At 41.6% G+C, this 21,154-nt stretch overlaps 1 protein-coding gene across 5 annotated transcripts in view; it reads left to right on the plus strand.

The window, feature by feature from the left end:
• JARID2 (jumonji and AT-rich interaction domain containing 2) overlaps positions 1–21,154 on the plus strand; it is a 317,392-nt gene that overhangs the window by 213,938 nt on the left and 82,300 nt on the right. For all 5 annotated transcript variants that reach the window (XM_023555804.2, XM_064280939.1, XM_064280945.1 and 2 more), the window contains one exon: positions 12,839–13,008. In XM_023555804.2, the coding sequence (XP_023411572.1) occupies positions 12,839–13,008 (170 nt within the window). The remainder of the gene's footprint in view (positions 1–12,838; positions 13,009–21,154) is intronic.

Consider the following 21,154-nt stretch of genomic DNA (forward strand, 5'->3'; position numbering starts at 1 on the left):
GCAGATGATGTGTTTCAGCCTAAGAAATAAATCTTCTGTTGCAGCCCCAAAGTACATACTTTGGGCTCATTCCTGAAGGATTCATGTGTTAGAACCATGGTGTTGAGTTTTAGCATTATCTTTTCCTGTCTTTTCTTAATGGTGGGGGAAGGTGGGACTTCAGACAACCATCCGTGGATTTTTAGCGCTAGGCATATTTTTTTGGTATGTAAGAAGGCTCTGTTGTGAGGTACCATGTATTTTCCATTTATATTCCCCTCTGTACACGAAGGGAAGTACAGTGATTTGTTTTAAAGCAAGGAACTTTGAGGCATTGAGTCAGTGGAATATGAAAAGGTATTGCTAATAAAGTTCATGTTTCCTTTTCCATTAATAGCGGCTAGTACCACATTTTCGTGCAAGTCCTGAAAATTGATTAATGCTAGGGGCTTGTCATAATTCAGCAAGTCAGAATTCCATTCTCCTCTGGAGTAATCCCAGAGCTCCAGTCTAAAGACTCTGTATTGCCATCTATTGGTGCTTGTTGGCTACTTCATGAGCTTTGGAGTGGGCAGGGAAATTGTCCCGGCCTTCTTTTCTGCTTGTTAACCTTCAAGAAAGCGTATCTCTGTTAGTGAACTTACCCTCTGAGAGTCAGAGGATGCAAGAATCTGAAGCCTACACAGGGATCATTCCGGGACTGTTTGGCTTTATGAGTGCTGTCGTGTGCTGAGTGGATATCTACAATCACACCCCCCACACAACTCAGTCTGGGTTGTTTCTGGTGGGAAGTTTCGGCAGGATTAATTTCTCAGTTGTACTCTTAGAAGGATCCCGCCAGATTTAGGTGTTTCGTGAATGAGCGGCGTAGCATTTTAGGAAGTAATTTCTTCGTATCGCGCCTTTACAAGAAGGAAGTAAAACATGAATCTCTCCTCTTTCACTCAGGGAAAAGCATCATCTTTGCCAGGATTAAAGGAGATTTCTGGCAGTTTGCAAGTGGGTATTGAATAAAGTAAAGTAGAGAATCTGCTAGGGTCTTTTGTTGAAATATTTAAACTTAAATGGGCAGTCCCACTTCAGAGAGGGCGGAAAGGCAGATTAACATTTTAACTGGCTCTTAAAACTCAATGTACCTTAGATAATTTGCTCACACCTTGTACCTGCAGTAACATACTAGGGATTTCTTTGACCAGATTCTTCAGATTCTTCACCTCTGTGTGTTGTTCTCCTGACCTTGTTATCCTTACGTAGTCACTTCTTTTGTAAGATACAGTTTTTGATCAAGATTACCCTGAAACTGACTGACTTTGTTGGGAAGCGAATTTGCAGCTCTTAGATCTTGGGTTTGGAGTTTGGATCCCTGCTAAGAAGAGGGTTATGCCACCTGGAGGTGGTGGAACAGGAGCTTTGCATAGGTGGTAAACTGTAACAACTGTGACATTTGTGACTGACAGAACAAAAGGGCTTTGTTGGCTCTTCAGTTGTTGATTAATGTTGATCCCTCCCAAATTTGACATGGGTGCTTTCTAGAACACAAAAGAAGTCAATGTCAAAAATTTTCTTAATCATGACGGAGTCATGATTTCCAAGCAGTCTTGGTTCTTTGACATTTCAGGGTGCAGCATAAGATTTTAAAAAACATGATTGAATAATTTTATTAATTGAATCACAAGCTGGATTGCGTATTACTTTAAATTTATGTGAAATGTCACTCATACCTGGTTTATGTCTGCCAAGTAATGTTTTATTTGAGAATAGCTTGTAGATATTTAGTGTTGTTAATAAACTTTGAAGTTCTTTTCTCCTTCATTTCCCATAATTTCCCCTGCTTCAAAAAATGAGTAAGGAAAAGTAAAGGCCCACGTTTCTCTTCTGATGCCTGTCCAGTGCCTGAGTTCTTGTGGGAATATGATTTTTTGTGAGAATTGTGGCATCTTCCCCATGTGGTGGTAGTGTTTGCAGCTCTTGCCTTCTCCCTGGTTTTTTTTGGTAGGCAAAGCTGGTGAGTGTATCTATAAGTAATTACAGTGATGTTCCTAAGGGTTCCTAAGAGCTCTGAAGGAAGTTAGTTATGAGCTTCCCTTCATGAGTGTTTTATTCTTCGCTGAAAGGATTAAGTGTTAGGAAGGGGAAGGGGTTTATTGCTACTATTTAATAGTTTAAAGGAAATAGGAGACAATGTTTTAAAAAGATTATATATATTTAATTTCTGCCTTCTAAAGTGCTAGGCAGTAGACACTTCTCAAAATTTAAAAGTATTTTTCTCTGTTACCTGGCAACCTGTAGTTACAGAGTTGGTGTTGAGGCATCTTTAGCTTAGCAACATAGCCAGTTAGGAGATCCTCTGGGCATAGGAAAAAGATCAGTACTTCTCGCATCCAGAATAATGAAATTAGGAAGAGTCCTGGTGGTGCAATGGTTAAGTGTTCTGCTGCTAACCAGGAGGCCAGTGGTTTAAACCCAGTAGGTGATAGCAGGAGGAAAGACCTGGTAATCTGCTCCTGTAAAGATCACAGTCTAGGAAACCTTTTGGGGCAGTTCTACTCTGTCCGTTAGGGTCATTGTGAGTCAGAATCAACTCGGCAGCACAAAACACCACCACCAGCATTTGTTGCCTTAGCGTAAGGTCATAGATGTTTTGAAACTGTGAAACTTTTGGCTAAGTGTTTTAAGCTTTGTGGAATCAATGCTGATACTTTTTACAACAGGATAACATTTCGAAGCCAGATTTGATGGGTAGGTGTATCTACATGATATCTGTATTGTTAATGTACTTTATGAATCCATTTTTAATGAGTTTATTCATTATTCTTAGTATATTAGAAACACTTAACAACAACAGATCCAAAAGGAAAGATTACAGGAATTATTATATTTAACTATCCATCATTTTATAGATATAGTGAGAAATCAGAGAAGCCTGGAATTAGAAGGGGCCTTAGAGTTTTTACCATTTTATAGTCTCTGTCCTTTTTCTTACTTATAAAACTGAGGCCCAGCTTGCTCTGGATGGTGGAGAAAAGCCTAGGGTTTGTGATGCCACTCTTCTTTTCTTTGTACTTATGACCAAGCAAAACTTTATACAGATTGATCATTAGGGGGCTGAACCAACAAAATGTTCCTTTAGGCAATTCTGGTTATACCAAACTTTAAATGGCTCCCTATGTAATTTAATTAAGGCAAGGGTTGCACGTATTTAATATCCTGTGGTTTTGCATAAGCAATTTCATCTGTTTACACGTAACATAAGAAACAAGGCATCAGAACTAATATGGCTGGATCTCCAGAACTACCATACAGCAGGCCTTCTGTGTAGGAAAACCTCTCACGGAGCTAACCAGACTCCCTTTTCTGTCGTCATGTAATGTCCTTGCAGTTTGGAAAAAGTCAGCAGTTACAACTATGGGCACAGAGTGGGGTCGAGTTTAGAAGAGTTTAATCTACGGGGAGTACGTCTTGTTTCAGAGGTTAGTACGAGTTGGCCTCTGCTAGCCTCTGGGTTCACTTGAGGATGTGTTTATTTTCTCTTTACTATTCAGGATGTTTACAACCATCCTGGGTGGTGTGCCCGCAACTGCACTCGCATTTGAATTTGGTGGGCAGCTTGCCCCGGGTAGAGGGTATCCCCTCTCCCGACCCCCCACATCCTCTAGAGCACGCACGCAGGGGCACACTCTGGTTTCTTTGAGGCACTGCCAGGTTTGTAGTGTGTGTGTCTGTGGGTAGACTAGAGTGGGTAATTATTCGGGGGATGGAAACACAGGAATTTTTTTTTTTTTTGAATAGGCCTTTCAGTCAGTTGGCAAAGCTTCAGGGCCGGCTCCCACACCAGCACAAAGAGCACAGCTATGCTGGTCATTTTGCATTTGCCAGACAGAAAGTGTCTTATTTTTTGAATGAGCAGACCCTCCCTTCCCACCCATTCCTTGCCCTTTGTTTAGAATGGGGATGTAATCTAAATAATTGGATTTGCTGGCTTATGTTTTTAATATTGGAAAATTAAGTTAATAAAATGGTGCTTTGGCATACACGTCCCTCAACAAGGGACCAGCTGTGCACATCTTTAAACCGCCTGGCTCCCCTTGCGCCTGCATTCTCCGGCCCAATTGTGTGCATACGCTATGTCCTTCTCGGGTTTGTCAACGATCAGAAATCCTGGACTGAAATGGAATTTAATTAACCTAGAAATTGCTGTTGTGCCATATTTAGGGCTGCCCTAGAGATTGAGTGCACAGATACCAATAAGCTGGTTAATTCTAGACTGTAGATAACCCCAGAGGAAGCCTGCGGAAACAGTGCCACCCTCTTGTGAGGCTTCTAATGGCAGGCTGCCCAGAAGCTTCTATAAATGCATGCTTTTGGAGGGGGTTTGACAGGGAGAGTATTACAAAAAGGGGGGAAAAAAGGGCACATTTGGCTCAGGGCTGCTTTACACTCAGCCTTTCAATTTATTTGTTAACTTTCAAAATAAGGCTAGTGTTTATTTTGGCGTGTTTCATTGTCCCCATAAAGATGATACACTTTTTTCACCTGAAAGTGAAAAATCTTTGAGGATTTACTTGGGCAAATTTTTAAGTGATAAAGCAAAACATTCTTGTGGCTGTGACGTGCGATCGAACCCCAAGGAGAGGAGGTTTTGGGAGGTCAGGAGCAAAAGACCGTCTTTTCTGTAACTCTAGGGAGTAGGAGGGTACAGAGGAAGATAGGGACCTTTTGTCCCTCTCGGTTAATTTTGAAGGAGACCTGGTGGCACAAAGGTGACGTGCTAACCGAAAGGTTGGTGATTTGAACCCACTCAGCAGCTCCATGGGAGAAAGACCTGGCAATCTGCTCCCATAAATATTACAGACTAGAAAACCTAATGAGGCAGTTGACAGTTTTGCTCTGAGTCAGAATCGACTTGATAGTAGACAGCAACAGGTTAATTTCTAACAGTTCTTGACACTCACTCTGATTAATCATGTAGCATGGTCTCTGATACGTGGTGATTCTGCTGCACGGGTTTCGTCAGGCACATCCTCCGTGTGGCACGTGGATAGCCATGTGATGGAAAACAATTGAGAGGATCCCACAGGCCACGTGGCGGCTGAGAGCCAGAGGCAGGCTCTGTTTAACTTTTGCTGTACTGTGGTAATGATGGCCTGAGTAAATTCTTAGTAATTAAATCATGACCATGGTGATGGTAGAAATTGTGGCCACGAGTGCAGGTGCTTCGGAAGCGCTTATTAAAAGGCTCCTTAATGAATCTGGGAGTCCCCGTGGGACAGAAATGGTTAAGTGCTCAGCTGCTAACAGAAGGGTTAGCAGTTCGAGTCCACCCAGAGGAGTCTTGGTAGAAAGACCTGGTGATCTGCTTCTGAAAGATGGCAGCCACTGGAACACCCTGTGCGGCACTCTTCTACCCTGACACATAAGAATTTGCCGTAAGTCAGGATCAACTGGATGGTAACTGGTTTTGGCAATGAAACTGATTCCTGTCTACCTGGGGTTAATAAAGACTCTTATATTTGGATGCCCAGCAACTTCACCTGGCGTAGAATAGCATTGCCTCTTTCTTTCTAGTACTATTGGGTCTGGTTCAGATACTTCCAGCTGTCTTCCTGGAACTTCGGGATTACCATTCAGCCTGCCTGCCCCTCTGCTCAAAAAAAAAAAAAAAAAAAAGTGATGTCTAAGTAGCAAATGATGTATAGTGTAATTCATGAACAGTACAGCAGTGTGTTACACTCACCGTTCCTTTTGTGGAGGGCTTGTGCTCTGTTCGTGGTAACACCTACATGCAGAAACCAGCCATACAGAGGAGACTGCAGTGGAGAGTATAAATTCCTATTGAAGTCTTTGGAATGATACTTTTTTTTTTCCTTTTTAAATTTCTGGTTCTTCAGTGGCATTTATGACATGCCCTAGAGATGTAATCACTCATTCTCTCACCAGATACTTAGGAAACTTAGAGGTTGTGCAAGGATAAGCAGCTGCGGCTGCCTGTGTGCAGTGGGGAGAGAAGGAGGTACACAAGTGAGGAGTCAGGTAACAAGATCATATCCACATTAAGTTCTGTGAAGGTGAGCAAAAGGGCAGAGGCATGGAATTGGGTTTGAGATGTGCGTCTTGGATGGTTACTACTTCAAGGTGGTCACCTCTCTCTGAGGAGGTGATTTGGGCAGTCATGGAAGAAGTGTCCTCTATAAATGTGACAGGGCTGGAATGTTCCCCTCCCTTATCTTGGCTTGGGTGGTGAGAAGGAGCTAGCCATGGCAAGATAAAGAGGAAGATGGGGAGGTGCATTCCAGATGGAGGGAACGCCAGGAATAAAGTCCTTATTTTGTAAATAATAAAGGCTGATAAATTATAATTTATATAGAAAGGCGGTGGTTTGTAACAGATTTTCATAATAAAGGAAATTATGTTATAAATGGTAAATTATAAATAATAGAGACAAAGAATCAAGGTTCCGTTTGACGATTCCTTCAACATTTGTTGTAGGAGTAATATAAGAAATGGAGTGGCAAAGGGCATTTCTTTCTAGAATGATGCTCTGTGGAATTAGGTCAGTAAATTGATTTTTAAAAATAATTTATTGTGATAAGCTACATTTAACAAAATTTGCCATTTTGCTGTGGTATTAGCAACATCCACAATGTTTCACAGCCATCACCATTACTTATTTCCAGAACTTAAACCATCTCCAACAGAAGCTGTGTACCCAGTAAGGAGTAACTCCTCACTCTCCTTTCCCAAGTCGCTGGCAGTGGATAAGGGTTTCAGTGTCTTCACGGTTTTCCAGAGTACTTGTTATTTCCTGTTTGTTTTGTAGCCATCCTAGTAGGTGTGAAGGCTGTCTCATTGTTATTTTGATTTGCATTTCCGTAATATCTAATTGGAAATACTGGTGGGATAGTGGTTAAGAGGTAGGGCTGCTAACCAAAAGATCAGCAGTTTGAATCCACCAGGTGCTCCTTGGAAACTCTGTGGGGCAGTTCTCCTCTGTCCTGTAGGGTCTGTATGAGTCGAAATTGACTCGTCGTCGGCAGTGGGTTTGTTTTTTTCTTAAATGTCTGTTGGTGATGAGTATCTTTTCATGTGTTTCTTAGTCATTTGCACGTCTTCCTTGGAAAAATGTCTTTCCAGTCTTCTACCCATTTTTAGATCGTATTGTCTTTTTGCGGGTGAGTTTTAGGCGTTCTTTATATATTTTGGACACTAAACCCTAATCAGATAGATGGTTACCAAATATTTCCTGCCATTTTTTCACTTTCTTGATAATGTCCTTTGATGCACAAAAGCTTTAATTTTGATGAAGTTGAACTTTTTTTTGTTGTTGTCGTTGCTTGTGCTTTTGGCGTTGTATCGAAAAATCCAATGTCAAAACTGAGACCGTGAAGATTTCCCATGAGGTTTGATACTAAGAGTTTTATGATTGTAGCTCTTCTATTTAGGCTGTTGACCCCTTTTTCATACATGGTGTGAGGTAAGGGTCCAGCTTCATTCTTTGTACGTGGGGAAATTCAGTTTTCCCAGAACCATTTGCCGAAGAGAAGTAAATTGGCTTTTTAGCATTTTATTTCGTCATTTTTCGGATGTTTTAAATTGAATGCAGTTCACAAATGCAATTTACACAAGCCGGTTGGATTTTTGGGCCACAGGCTCTTGAACCCAGGAGTTAGTTTACAGAGTAGGAGGCAAGGTTTGCCTCACCTCCCACATGACAGAGAAGACTCTGCTCTGGAATCCTGGGTTTTGCCATCCAAGCTATGTGGCTCTAGGCAGGTCTCATACTTCCATCTTCTTACTAAAGAGTCCTCAAAAAAATTAAAGCCAATAGCTTTTAATATATACCCATAACACTTAAATGGAGTAGTCACCTGTTGTCTCGTGAGCTTGCCGTTTTAATATTTTAGGGCTTTGATTCACGTACACACGTTTACACCGTTGAAGGTGTATGAAATTGATGTCCTGCCTGGAGACAACTCCCCTTCTCTCTCCCCCACTGCCCTCAACTCCAGATTTCACCACTCCGTAAATGAAGTATTAGCCTCTCAATACATTGATTCATTTCCTCTCACTTGATTTACCAAGTTGGCTTTATTTTGATCTGTTTAATTGGTTTCATTGGCATAAGAGTATACCTGGAGTTCTTGGAATTAAGGAGTCTTATGTGAGGGAAAATCCTTTCTTGACCAATTATATTAAGTATGTTAACAAGCCACAAATATGGAAATAAAATCATGCTCGAGTAGCCCCTGTAATTTGTTTGAGGGAAAACACCTTTTATGCAACTTTTCTTCCTATTACTCGGAGGCAGTAACGGCAACCCTAGCCAAAATCAAAGCTGGACGGCTCTAGAGGCCCCACATTCTCAGTATCGCCTACCCCTATGATGATTCTTAGCCTCTCTTTAACAACCATTTGCCATCAAGTCTTTCTGACTCATGGCAACTTCATATGTGTCAAAATAGAATGGTGCTCCATAGAGCCTTTAATGACTGAGTTTTTGGCAGTAGATCACCAGGCCTTTCTTCCTGGGTGCCTCTAGGTGCACTTCACCACCACCCTTTCAGTTGGCAGCTGAGTGCATCAACCAGGGGCTCTAACCCTCTCTTAGTTTGAATGATAGTTTCATTTTAAAGGATTTTTCTCTAATAATGGAACATTTTGTTTTTCCATTAAAATGTCAGCTGACGGAAGAGGCAAATGCTGCAGCAGGTGGATACGCCGTCTAGCCCAGTTGATCTGTTTTTAGAGCATACCAGCATACCATCTGAGAGCACCTCCTTCTTCTTTGCTTGGTTGTCCTGATTCGCCCTTCCCCTCCACGTCACATGTTAACCTGCCTCTTCAGCCCCCACTATCTCCAGGTGCGGAATTTCCCCTTTTCAATACTTCTGCACACGCCCCCCTCCTTTTTTTTTTTTTTCTCTCTCTGATTTTAGATAACACACATCCATTTCCTTGCATGTAACATTCTGGAATGAACCAACCTGTCCCTGAAACACACCTGCCTGATAATAGTGCTTACTCCGAGGATTTGGCTCTAAGACGTGTCATTCAAGCCCCTCTGTCCTATGGGGCCAGTAAACCAAAGTCAATACCTTTTGAATCCTCATGGGTCCCTGCAGGATGAAAAGCCAAACTGCAGACCTGCCCTTTGTGGACAGCACAGCTTCTTTCGGCCTCTCGAAAGAAGATACTGGCTTCTCTTGTTCTTCAGTTCCTGGTTTCCTCCGGGTCTCAAAAAATACTTAATCATTTGGGAGCTTGGCTCTGAGGGGTAATTTATTTTGCTGCTACTTTTTAATCTGTTATTGCCTTATTTTTCATGGTCTCACTGGGGAAGTCGTCAGGCACAAAGTGGCTTTTATTTGAACAGTGGTAGAAGTAGTTTATCTTCAAGGTCCTGAAATTGTAAAATATCTTTAGAGTATACCACTCTGTCATCTGTGCGTCATCTGTGTTTGTGTGTTTGTTTTTCCATTATGGCTGCACAGTCTTTTCATAATGTGTGGCATTTGTTGTTGCTGACTTTTGAGAAAGCAATAAACACTTAACATCCTGTTCACATGCAGGCAATATTTCTCTAAAATTCCTGCAATACTCAGACGGTGATTTGTGCTCATTTAAATGGAGGTGTACACATTATGAAATATGCAAGTAGAAAAATTAACATTGGGTTTTCTTTTGTTTTGAAAACGGGGTGGGGGGATTGTTGGTAAGCAGAAGCCTTGTTGGAAAAGGAGAATAGTTCTTTGGGGTGGTTCACCCTGAAGGTGGTATTGTATTGCTGTGTGTGGTGTTGGCACGTGGTTGGATTTTCTATAGTTTTGTTTGTCCTCTGAAGAGGTGCGCTTAAGGTGAACTGCTGCCTGGAGCCAGTGAGGTTAGTGCAGAAATTGAGAGTGAGCATTGAGAAACTTAAAGCAGTTTGACAGAGTGGTTTTATGTCTGCTGAAATTCTTAATAAATTTGGGCTTGTATTTTATTTCTTGGAATTTATTGTGCTTGTGCTTTAAAAAGACATTTGTAACAACAGATAGAAAATTTGAAGGAGGGGAAAAAAAACCCATCCTCATTTCAGATAGGTTGAGAAGCACCGTACACTACTGTTATTGATTCTTCAGTTCTGCCCAGCCCCGGCCACTCCTGGCCTTAGTCGCTTTCGCAGCACACACTTTCTGGTGTGTCTCTTATTGTATATACACAGGTAGTTGTCTGCCAAAAAGAGATCTTTGTTCTTCAAAACCAGGAGATAGTGGCATTGCCTTACTTCTTAAAACATTTGGGAATTTTTATGAAACTTTTTAAGCTTTCTACTGACTAAGACCTTGCTATAGTAACTGTTTGCCTTTGGTTTTTCCTGGGTACTGATGTGCTTTTTTGGAAACCCTGGTGGTGTAGTTGTTAAGAGCTACGGCTGCTAACCAAAAAGGTCAGCAGTTCAAAGCCACCGGGCACTCCTTGGAAACTCTATGGGGCAGTTCTACTCTGTCCAGTAGGGTTGCTGTGAGTCAAAACTGACTCAGCAGCAGTGGGGTTTTTTTTTTTAAATGTGTTTTTGATTAGCTTTCATGGTCATAGATTTTTTAAAAAAAGACTCTAGATTGCCCAGTAAGTACCTTAAGTAGCCATGCTTTCTCTTTTCTGATTTAATGTCCTGTATATGTGAGGGAATATGACCTCATGTATAAATCATAGTATTGTTGTTTTTGGTTGTGTAAGCAGAGACTGGTCATAAAGCAAGGGGTTTAAGGTTAATGTGAGAGATAAGTTGACTCAAGGAAACATTTTTTATTAATTAATCAAGGAAAGAAAATATAAACGTCTGGTAACATGGTGGCATTTACCTTTTTTGCGGGGGAGAGGTTGGCGTTAAATTCACTAGAAGTGCTAATTTTTACCAAGTAGAAAACGGTGTATGTGTCTTTTTTGGTGTAATATTTGTTAAATATTAGAACGTTATTTTAAAATATGATATTTTGGACATGAGCTGTGTGTTAGGGACTATGCTTCTGATTTTACGTAATCTCTACTACCAATGATAATATCAGGGGAGGTGTTTTTGTGCTTTACAAATATATCTGATTTGTTCTTACTTTTTACATAATATTCATATTCAAAGAAACCTTGAGAGGGAGGGGTGGTGTTCTCAGTCCCACACAGTGATTGATGCTCATTTGAGATTCTAGTCAGATCCTGAAGCCCTTTTTCATGAGGTTGTGTCTTGCTTCTTTGTTCTTCCCTGTACCTTCGAATAATATTTCTTTAGCAGTTGTATAAGCAGGGCTTGATAGATGGTATAAAACAGCACACAAGCAAGTTCTCACCCTTAAAATGCTTCCTGCTCTGAAAAGAACCGAACCCTCTATAGTTAAAGGAAGAGCAAATATGACACAATTCATGTCGATTTATGTCAGGCTGGTTATACATAAAGTGAAATAGATTAGTGTATTTACTAGGATAGAGAAAGGAGAATTCACCGTTGGCTACCGTATTAGGAAAGAAGCCTTTGCCAGACTCATTAGGATTCGTATTGGTAGAAAGGGATGTTTGACACATAAGATTTCGTAGATCAAAGGTGTTTAGTTATGGAACTCTTAAGTTGTGCTTTGTAGATAGCAGATGGGTAAGGTAGGTGGTTAATATCTGTGTAGGATGAGGAAGGATTATGATAGGGAAGAGGCCAGAATGGTAGGTTCAGGCCAGTTTTTCTAATTCCAAACTAAGGACTACTGGATTTAACTTAATCCCCAATTAAGGACTTTTTCCATAGGCAGAGAAGACCCATTGCTGTGAAGTTAATTCCTACTCATGTCAACTCCATGTATTACAGAATAGAACTGCTCCATAGGGCTTTCTTGGCTGTAATTTTTTCAGAAAGAGTCCCTGGGTGGTGCAGATGGTTAAGCCTTGACTACTAGCTGAAAAGTTGGCAGTTCAAACTTACCCAGAGGTGCCTTGGAAGACAGGCCTGGCAATCTACTTCTGAAAAGTCACAGCCTTGAAAACCCTATGGAGTAGTTGTACTCTGTACACATGGTGTCCCCGTGAGTCCAAGGAGACCTGATAGCAACTAATAGCAATCTTTATGGAAGGACCTCTCCAGGACTTTCTTCCGTGTAGCTGCTGGGTGGGTTTGAACAACCAACCTTTAAGTTAGCATTCAATTACAACCTGCTTTCATCTACCAGAGACCTTCTATAGGCAAAGGGTAACTGATAATTTGAAGGGAGAATATAGAGATGTATTTGTGTGTGTGTGTGTGTGTGTGTGTGTGTGTGTGTGTGTGTGTGTGTGTTACAGGCTTTAATTATTGTGGCAAACTTCTGTGGCTGAACTGGAGTCAGAAGAGAGTAGAGGCAGAGAGACTACTTCATTTGGGATAGAAGACTGGGATGGTGATGTATAGACAGGCGAAGGTGAACTGAGTGTAGGAATGGCCAGTATGAAGGAAATTGTGTGTGTAGTTGTGACAGTATCAGATTAAAGCATAAAAGACTGTATAAATGTGGCAGTGTGATTTTTCTTTACAATTATTGCGGGCTGAGTTAAAAGTACCAAAGTGTCTAATCCAGTATGGTCAAACATTGAAATGTCTGAAATACACAGGCCTGTGTTTAGTTTGTGCACATGTATATACGTGCGTATATACACCTTCATGGCACATATTTCATATCAAAGCCCGTTCACCAAATTTATTGCAGTCTGTGGTCTATGAGCATGTGAGAGAATGAGAACTTTAATAGAAAGTAGTAGTTGAAATAGGGTCTTCTTTGCCCTCTGTGTCGTGGTTTTATTGGTACACATAGGTCTATATTTTCTGATCTCTCTCTAATCTATTTTTAATCTTCTTTTGTTTTTACAGGCCCAGGCTGCAAGCACAAAGGAAGTTTGCTCAATCTCAGCCGAATAGTCCCAGCACAACTCCAGTAAAGATAGTGGAGCCATTGCTACCCCCTCCAGCTACTCAAATCTCTGACCTCTCTAAAAGGAAGCCTAAGACAGAAGATTTTCTTACCTTTCTCTGCCTTCGAGGTAAGGCTGCATCATGAGTTAGTTTGGGGGGAACAGCCTTACTGAACAAAGAAGGAATAAAACCGTACACATGGAATAGATGTTTGCTTTGGTACATCTTTTAAATCTTCTGCCTGGTTCGAGGGAGAATTTAAAGTGAGAAACCTTACCTTATCGGTGGGGTCTTTAAACCAGCTGTATGTTTGAGACTTCATATTTTCTCCTCCCTTTTTCATACAACTCTTAAATCCCCCTTCTTGGCTTACCTCAACACATGGATACAGAGATCCTACTTTCCTATTAGAGCACTGCTTAGTTTTAATTTTTATAATTAGACTTTTCCCACCTTACGCCCTCACATCACCCTCCTACCCCATCCAATCATCACACACAGGCGTTACCAAATCAAATTGCGTTTTCTAATTTTCTTTTGGTAGGGAAGGTGTAGGTGGATTGAAGTCTCCTTTCTTCATACTTTGTAAGGTCTGCGCAGAAAGCCACACTGACGGAGGCTTCAGTGTTCTGCCGGGCCGCTAATAGCTAAAGACACATAGGACAGTAACACCTGTGAGAGCTGGAACCTGTCAGAGATGGAAAACTAAAAAAAATTTTCCAATAATAGAGAGCAATAGAAAAGCACTGTCAAAGGCAGAAAACTTGCGAGACCAGGAAAAAGAAGCTAGTCCTGTTGAGTTCCAGCACTCAGGTTTCACTGTAGTAATAGTTTCTAAGGATAGTTAATAATGAAAATATTGGTCCATGTATGTGAACCAGACAGTGAACGGAGTGCACATCGTGCGTAACACTTTGTGGTAATGGATACATTTCAATTTAAACGGACTTATTTGGGGAAATGTTGATTAGAATAAGTTTTGTAACACTTATGAGGGAAGAACACACAAAATTGATGAAGAGATTGGGAGCCTCCTGTAGGGCAAATGATAGAAGGAGAGAGTGTCTGGGAAATTTACTCCTACCTTCATTTGTAGCTGAAATATACTAGGGACTTGACCCAGAGTATTCACCTCTCTTACTGTTCCTCCTGTCCCTTCTCGATCCTGAGGTTTGTGAAATGAGAGTCACTGTTGACTTAGAAAAAATCGTTTTCTTGTGAGATCACGAAAAGCCTAAAATGTCAGGTAATTTGTACGATATCGTCATGTCCTTGGGAATCTGGTGTATCTGATGGCCTTAGAAGGCATATTTTAATAGGTGATTTGGTTGAGGTAATTAAAACTCGTATTTCGAATTGTAAAAAGGGTGGTACTCAAATAATTTTCTTTCATTTTTAAATTCTGGAAAATAAGGTGTTAAATTTTTTAATCATAACAGTATTTTATGTCTCTCACGGGTGAGATCGGTGAGTGAGCAGAACGAACAAACTGACAATGCCCTCCCTTTGATCTCCCAGATAAAACCACTGTTAACCAGTTCCTTGTGTGAATATCTTACTAAGCCTTCTATGGAAATGTATAAGACAATTTTCCCCTGAAATTGTGTTGCATTATGCGTTTGTTTCTGCATCTTAGTTTTCCTACTTGACAGTATCACATAGATGCCTGTTTGTCATACCATCTTAATAGTTTTAACAGTGTCCTGCTTTGTTGATGCTTCGTAATTGATCTGATTCCTTATTTACATTTAGATATATTTCTAACTTTCTAATACCAGCTGCAGATGATGCATTCAAACCCAAAACTAAACCCACTGCCGTCGAGTCGATTCCAACTCATAGTGACCCTATACCTCAGTTAAATCTTTGCCTCCTCTGAATTCTTTTCAGGCGAAGTTGTCAGTTGGAAATCTGATTACCATTCTTATACCTTCATTCTAATTCTGTTTCTTTCTTTCTTTCTTTTGGTTCTGCTTACAAACCTAATAGAGCTTGTCAGATCCCCAAACCTAACGTTCAGCATATAGAGCCCAGTCACTTCATCACCCGTGGGTGGCAGCGGGCACTGTACGTGTAAAGAAGGCTGTCTTTAATAAGCTCATTATTTATCAGAAAGAAAGTCTGGCTGCAAAAATAACGAAGGAATCCAATCAGAGACCTGGAAGTGATGTTTGTTGCCAAGGTTTACAGGTCATTTTTCTTTCCAGTCCCCAATTATTACCTTTAATAGTTACTGCTCTAATTTGGAATCTGTTAAAGGCTGAGGGAAAGACAGGGGATGGGCTCCTTTAAACCTTGGTGTTCATTATCCATTAATGAGAGCCTGAGACTATGCCTTCTCCCTGCAACCCATTAGGTACCTTCAACGAAAACCTTGAAAAATGACCCTATAGCCGTTTAATACCGGGATTAGTGTATATATGTAAACACACCAGGCAGGATTAAAAAGCTTTAGAGATTTTTCAGTCTGTTTTAAAGCTCTCAGAGGCCTATCAGGGAAGTCTGGCAAGGCTCTGCTTCTTCTCTATTTAATATCATGACCTAAAATTTCTAAAGGGAAGGAGAACGGCATGAATAGCACGGGCGTGCCCAAAGTGTTTGCCTGCAGTGTATTTATCTTTAAATAGCTGCTTTGGAGGGGTCCCGCATGTCTCTTGCCAGAGGCATAATTAGTATCTTTCACTAGTCCATGCGGAGGGGAGGGTATGTGCCCTGTGCAGAGTGATTCGTCCCAGTGCTTTATTTCCTGTTACCAGCATTGTTACTCTTAATGAGTTCTGTCTTCTTCTCTTTGTTCTGACTCTGATTATTAACAGATTAAAAAGTTTGACGCAGCAGAGCAGTGGCAGGTTAAATGATTCTCTTATTTACATTTTTCCCTTTATGGGGCATTGCAAACTAGGGGGATTCCCAAAGGGGATTCCTGAAGCGTGTACACCTACACACAGCTCATTCTTCTTACCGTGGGTTAACAGTTCAGCTGGTTAAAGACCTGTGTTGGAGAATTCCTAGCAGTTGGCCTTACAGGATCCTCAGTGATCAGCTATCATTCAATTGCTAATTAATTTAGCAGACCTTTCTCTTACGCTTTTTACACACTAAAACCAAAACCAAACTGAATCCCTTGCCATCTAGTCCATTTCAACTCATAGCAACCCAATAGGACAGAGTAGTTTCCAAAGAGCAGCTGGTGGATTCAAACTGCTGACCTTTTGCCACCAGGCCTAGACACTGAGAAAACAGAGATTGGAAGCAGGAAAGCTGGATCAGTGTGGTAGGTGAAGTTGACAGTTACAAAATACTGCGTGAAAATACCAAATGTAGATGTGGGGACCAAATATGTTCAGGAAAGAAAGGGACTCTTCCTAGGTTGCCTGCCATGACCATGGGGAAAGGAAGTGACATTTGAGCTGGGGTTAGTAGGGCGTATTAGGAACCTTTTCAGAAAGGGCTGGGACTGGGAAGAAGTTTTACAGAAGCCTCTGTCATGGCATAGAAGGGTAATGGATTGGTACTGGGGTTTGTGGTGTGGAGGGCCAGGAGATAAAAGCAAGGGAGTTAAAAAAAAAAAAAAAAAACATGACTCTGACAGATATTGAGCCCCTGTGTCAGGATAGAACTGAGCTCCATAGGGCTTTCAGTGGCTGATTTTTCAGAAGTAGATCACCAGGCCATTCTGTTGAGGCATCTCTGTGTGGACTCAAACTTACAGCCCTTCGGTTTAGCAGCTGAGCAAGTTAACCATCTGCACTACCCAGGGACTCATAAAGCACTATTAGAATGTGTCATATTCTGCGAGCCCTGGGCTACATACAAGAGCACCACTGAGGCTTCATATGCATGGGGTTTAGAGATACAGCCTTGGAACTGTGTTCAGAGTGGATTGAGGTGGTAGGTGGCCTTCTCAGGGCTTGGGAGCACAGCCAAGAGGCTGAAGTCTGGCAGACTGTGGGTAGATGACTTACATTGCTCTCAGTCTCAGCTTTCTCGTTGTAAAATGGGTATTCTAGTGTCTGTAGCACACAGCTGCCATGGAGTTAAAGTTAATGGTATAAAACAGGCCCAGAATGGGGCCTGATGTAGTCATATATTGACATTTTCCCAGTGAGTTCGGGCAGAAGTGGGCAGAGGGAGTGGAAAGCTTTTGATTTTAAAAGGGATTTAGGAGGGACAATCTAAAAGACTGGCTGGGGGTGGGGAGGCCTTCAGGTAACAGACAAGGCAGCCCGCCCGTGGAGTTTGCCCGAAAGATATTTGCTGGCCTTCTTGGCACGCAGTGCTTTCTTTGATGTAGTACTGGCCTTCAGTATTGGGGACAGTGGATTCTAAGTAGGGCAAATGCAAAAGCCTGGGGTGATTTTGAGGTCACAGAATGAAAGGGGATTAACCTGCCAGAAAGCAATTAAATAATCCCCCAATTGCAAGGAACACTATGGTGCTAATAATGAACTTCCTTGAGCAAAATGGGAATACTTTTTATTATAGAAACTCTTTGGGGAAGAAGGCACACTATCACAGCGGTACACAACTTTTTTTGATGGTCCCTTCTGAGAGCTGTTGCATCTTAATTTTGAGAACGGTAGTGTTGAAAATATGATCCAAAATAGTATGATTGTTGCCTCCAGGGTTTCAGTAACCAGACTCTTTTCTCCAAATTGCACCAGCCTTAACGTTTTCCACTCGAGTCTGTGTTACTCGGCTCACTTCTGCTGAGCAAGCAATTTGTTTCCTAGCAGTTTATCAGTCTAGTTATGAAGAAATATGAAACCTCAAAATTCTTAAGCTCTGAGGAGGGGGTGGATGGGTCCCTTTTAATTGCTCTGTGACTCTGACTGCTGGTTAAGACTCCGAAGCATTTCGCTCACAGGACTGGCCGTTCTCCAGCCCTCACTGTGGGATCCATCCGGCCTCTGACCACGCTTTGCCCGCCCTGAAGGTGAAGCAGGCTCCCAGTGGCTGCTGGCACAGATTCAGTAGTACTTCTCAGAATCGTTGCTGGCCCCTCCTTAATTTCTGTCCTTTTCGAGATTCATTTAGAGAGGTTATTGTTAGGTACCATCCATTTGGTTCCAGCTTACACTGACCCCATGTACAACAGAACACTGCCCAGTCCTGCGCCATCCTCACAGTCCTTGCTGTGTTTGAGCCCATTGTTGCAGCCGCTGTGTCAGTCTGTATCCTTGAGAGCCTTCCTCATTTTCGCTGACATGCTACTTTATCAAGCATGATGCCCTTCTCCAGGGACTGATCCCTCCTGATAATATTTCTGGAGTATATGAGGTGAAATCTTACCTTCCTTGCTTTCAAGGAGCATTCTGGCTGTACTTCTTCTAAGACAGATTTGTTCATCCTTTTGGCAGTCCATGGTATATTCAGTATTCCTCACCGGTACCATAATTCAAAGGTGCCAATTCTTCTCTGCTTCCTTATTCATTGTCATGGTTTCACATGAATATGAGGTGTCTGAAAATGCTATGGCATGGGTCAGGTGCACATTAGTCTTCAAGGTGGCACCTTTGCTTTTTAACACTTTAAAGAGGTCTTTTGCAGCAGAGTTGCCCATTGCAACACATTGTTTGATTTCTTGACTGCAGCTTCCATGGGTGTTGATTGTGGATCCAAGTAAAATGAAATCCTTGACAACTTCAATCTTTTCTCCGTTTATCATGATGTTGCTTATGGATCCATTTGTGGGGATTTTTTTTTTTTTTAATGTTGAGGTGTAATCCATATTGAAAGCTGTAGTCTTTGGTCTTCATTATTAAGTGCTTTAAGTTCTCATTGCTTTTAGTAAGCAAGGTTGTGTCATCTGTATATGGCAGGTTGTTAATGAGTCTTCCACCAATCCTGATGTTCTTCTTCATATAGTCCAGCTTCTCGGATTGTTTGCTCAGCATGCAGATTGAATAGGTATGGTGAAAGGATACAACAACCCTGATGAAATCCTTTCTTGATTTTAAATCATGCAGTATCTGCTTGTTCTGTTTGAACAACTGCCTCTTTGTCTGCGTAAAGGTTCCTCATGAACACGATTGTTTTAGAATTCCCATTCTTTGAAATGTTATCCATACAGTCAAATGCCTTTGTGTAATCAATAAAACAACAGGGAAACATCTTTCTGGTACTCTCTGCTTTCAGGCAAGATGCATGTAACATAAGCAATGATATTGGTTGTTCCCTGTCCACTTCTGAATCTGGCTTAAATTCCTGGCAGTCCCTGTTGATGTACTGCTACAATCGTTTTTGAATTATCTTCAGCAAAGTTTTACCTGCATGTGATATTTATGGCATTGTTAAATAATTTCTGCATTCTGTTGGATCACTTTTATTTGGAATGGGCACAAATGCAGATCTCTTTCAGGTGGTGGGCAGTTCGCTGTCTTCCAGATTTCTTCGCATAGATGAGCACCTCCAGCACTGCAGCCGTTTGTTGAAACATCTCAATTGCTATTCTGTCAATCCTTGGAGACTGTTCCCTGCCACTGCCTTCAGCACAGTTTGGACTGCTTTCTTCTGTACAGCTGGTTCTTGATCATGTGCTGCCTCCTGAAATGGTTGAAACTCGACCAGTTATGTTTGATACAGCGACTCTGTATTCCTTCTGTCTTGTTCCGATGCTTTCTGCATTGTTAAATATTTTACCCACAGAATCCTTCCGTGCTGCAACTCGAAGCTTGAATTTTTGTTCAGTTATTTCAGCTTGCGAAGTGCCGAGCGTGTTCTTCCCTAACTCCAGGTCTTTGCACGTTTCATTATAATACTTTGTCTTCTTGAGCTGCCCTTCCAGGTCTCCTGTTCAGGTCTTTTACTTCATCATTTCTTCCTTTCAATTTAGCTGCTGTACATTCAGTAGCAGGTTTCAGAGTCTCTCCTGACAATCCACTGTGATCTTTTCTTTTCTGTCTTTTTAATGACCTTTTTGCTTTCTTTACATATCATGTCCTTGATGTCATCCCACAGCTTGTCTGGTCATTGGTCATTAGTGTTTACTGTGTCAGATCTATTCTTGAGATGGTTTCCAAATTCAGATGGGATATACTCAAGGTCGTATTTGGTTCTCGTGGACTTGTTTTAGTTTTCTTCACCATCAACTTAAACTTGCATGTGAACAATTGATGGTCTGTTCCGCAGTTGGCCCCTGGCCTTATTTGGACTGATGATAGTGAGATTTTCCGTTGATAGATGTGTGGTGGTTAGAGAAGGTATATGACATAGTCTCATTTTGGTTTGTGATGGTTGCTGGTACAGCATTACTCTGCGGGCACCAAAGTAGCTGTATCCGTGTCCCAGAGACAAGGTGCGCCTTTGGGGGTGTTCATTGTGTCTCTCCGCTGGGATTTGAGGTGATTTGAGGAATTGTCATGTGGTGGAGAGAACGCAGTTCAGTGTTCACATTGTGTTACGTAACCTTTATTGCTTTATTTTCAAGTTTGTTTCCCCTTCTGCACTTGAGAAAATACCCGCCTGACAGCATTGCTCTGTAGGTTGAACACCTTCATGATGCTCTGTGATAGGATTTATGTATTCTTTGATTTATGCGTTCTTCGAGGTGAGGTTTCAGGGATTTTGTTGCGTTTGCTTTGATGCATATTTGTATATGTTTTAAGCCAGATGTGCAGAGAACAGTGTGGAGAAGATTGGAGTTCTAGCTTTTAACTATGAAGTTATGTCCTTTGTTTGCTGTTGGCTAGATCAAGGTTTGAGGTTGGCATTGTTGTCAGGAAGAGTGGTGTGTTATCCATGGAGTTCTCCTTGCCAAGTCCCACACTTTAGGGCTCTTGTAGATAGAACAAGTCCCCTGATGTAGGGAATTCCCTGCTGTAATTCAGGAGAGGAAGAATTCTGAGGGGCCACACAGGGAGGAGGAGGAGGTCCTTACTTCATTTCTTGTGCGTCTTTAAGAAGACTTCCATGGCTGAAGGTTTCCAGCTCTCACATGACATTACCCTCACACTCGCCCCCAAGTCCTGGAATACACTCACCCCCAAGTCCCGGAAACTTTAGCCACTGAATACACTTTGGTTTTCCCATGCCCTCACATCGTTGTCAGCATTCTGCTTACTTTCCCAGATACCAAATAGTCTTTGCTCTCAAGAATGACAATCTGTTCTAATAGGTTTGAATTGTTTTTGTCACCAAATTCATATATTAGCCTAATGATGTCATTTTAGTGTTAGCAGCTTACAGAGTGCCCTTGCATACATTACCTAACAACCTGGGGCCGTACAGTTGTTAGGGCTGAAGACCTTAGCTCATTGTACAGATGAGTAAACT

The sequence above is a fragment of the Loxodonta africana genome, chromosome 1 (assembly GCF_030014295.1).
Source record: "Loxodonta africana isolate mLoxAfr1 chromosome 1, mLoxAfr1.hap2, whole genome shotgun sequence".
NCBI classification, from domain to species: Eukaryota; Metazoa; Chordata; class Mammalia; order Proboscidea; family Elephantidae; genus Loxodonta; species Loxodonta africana.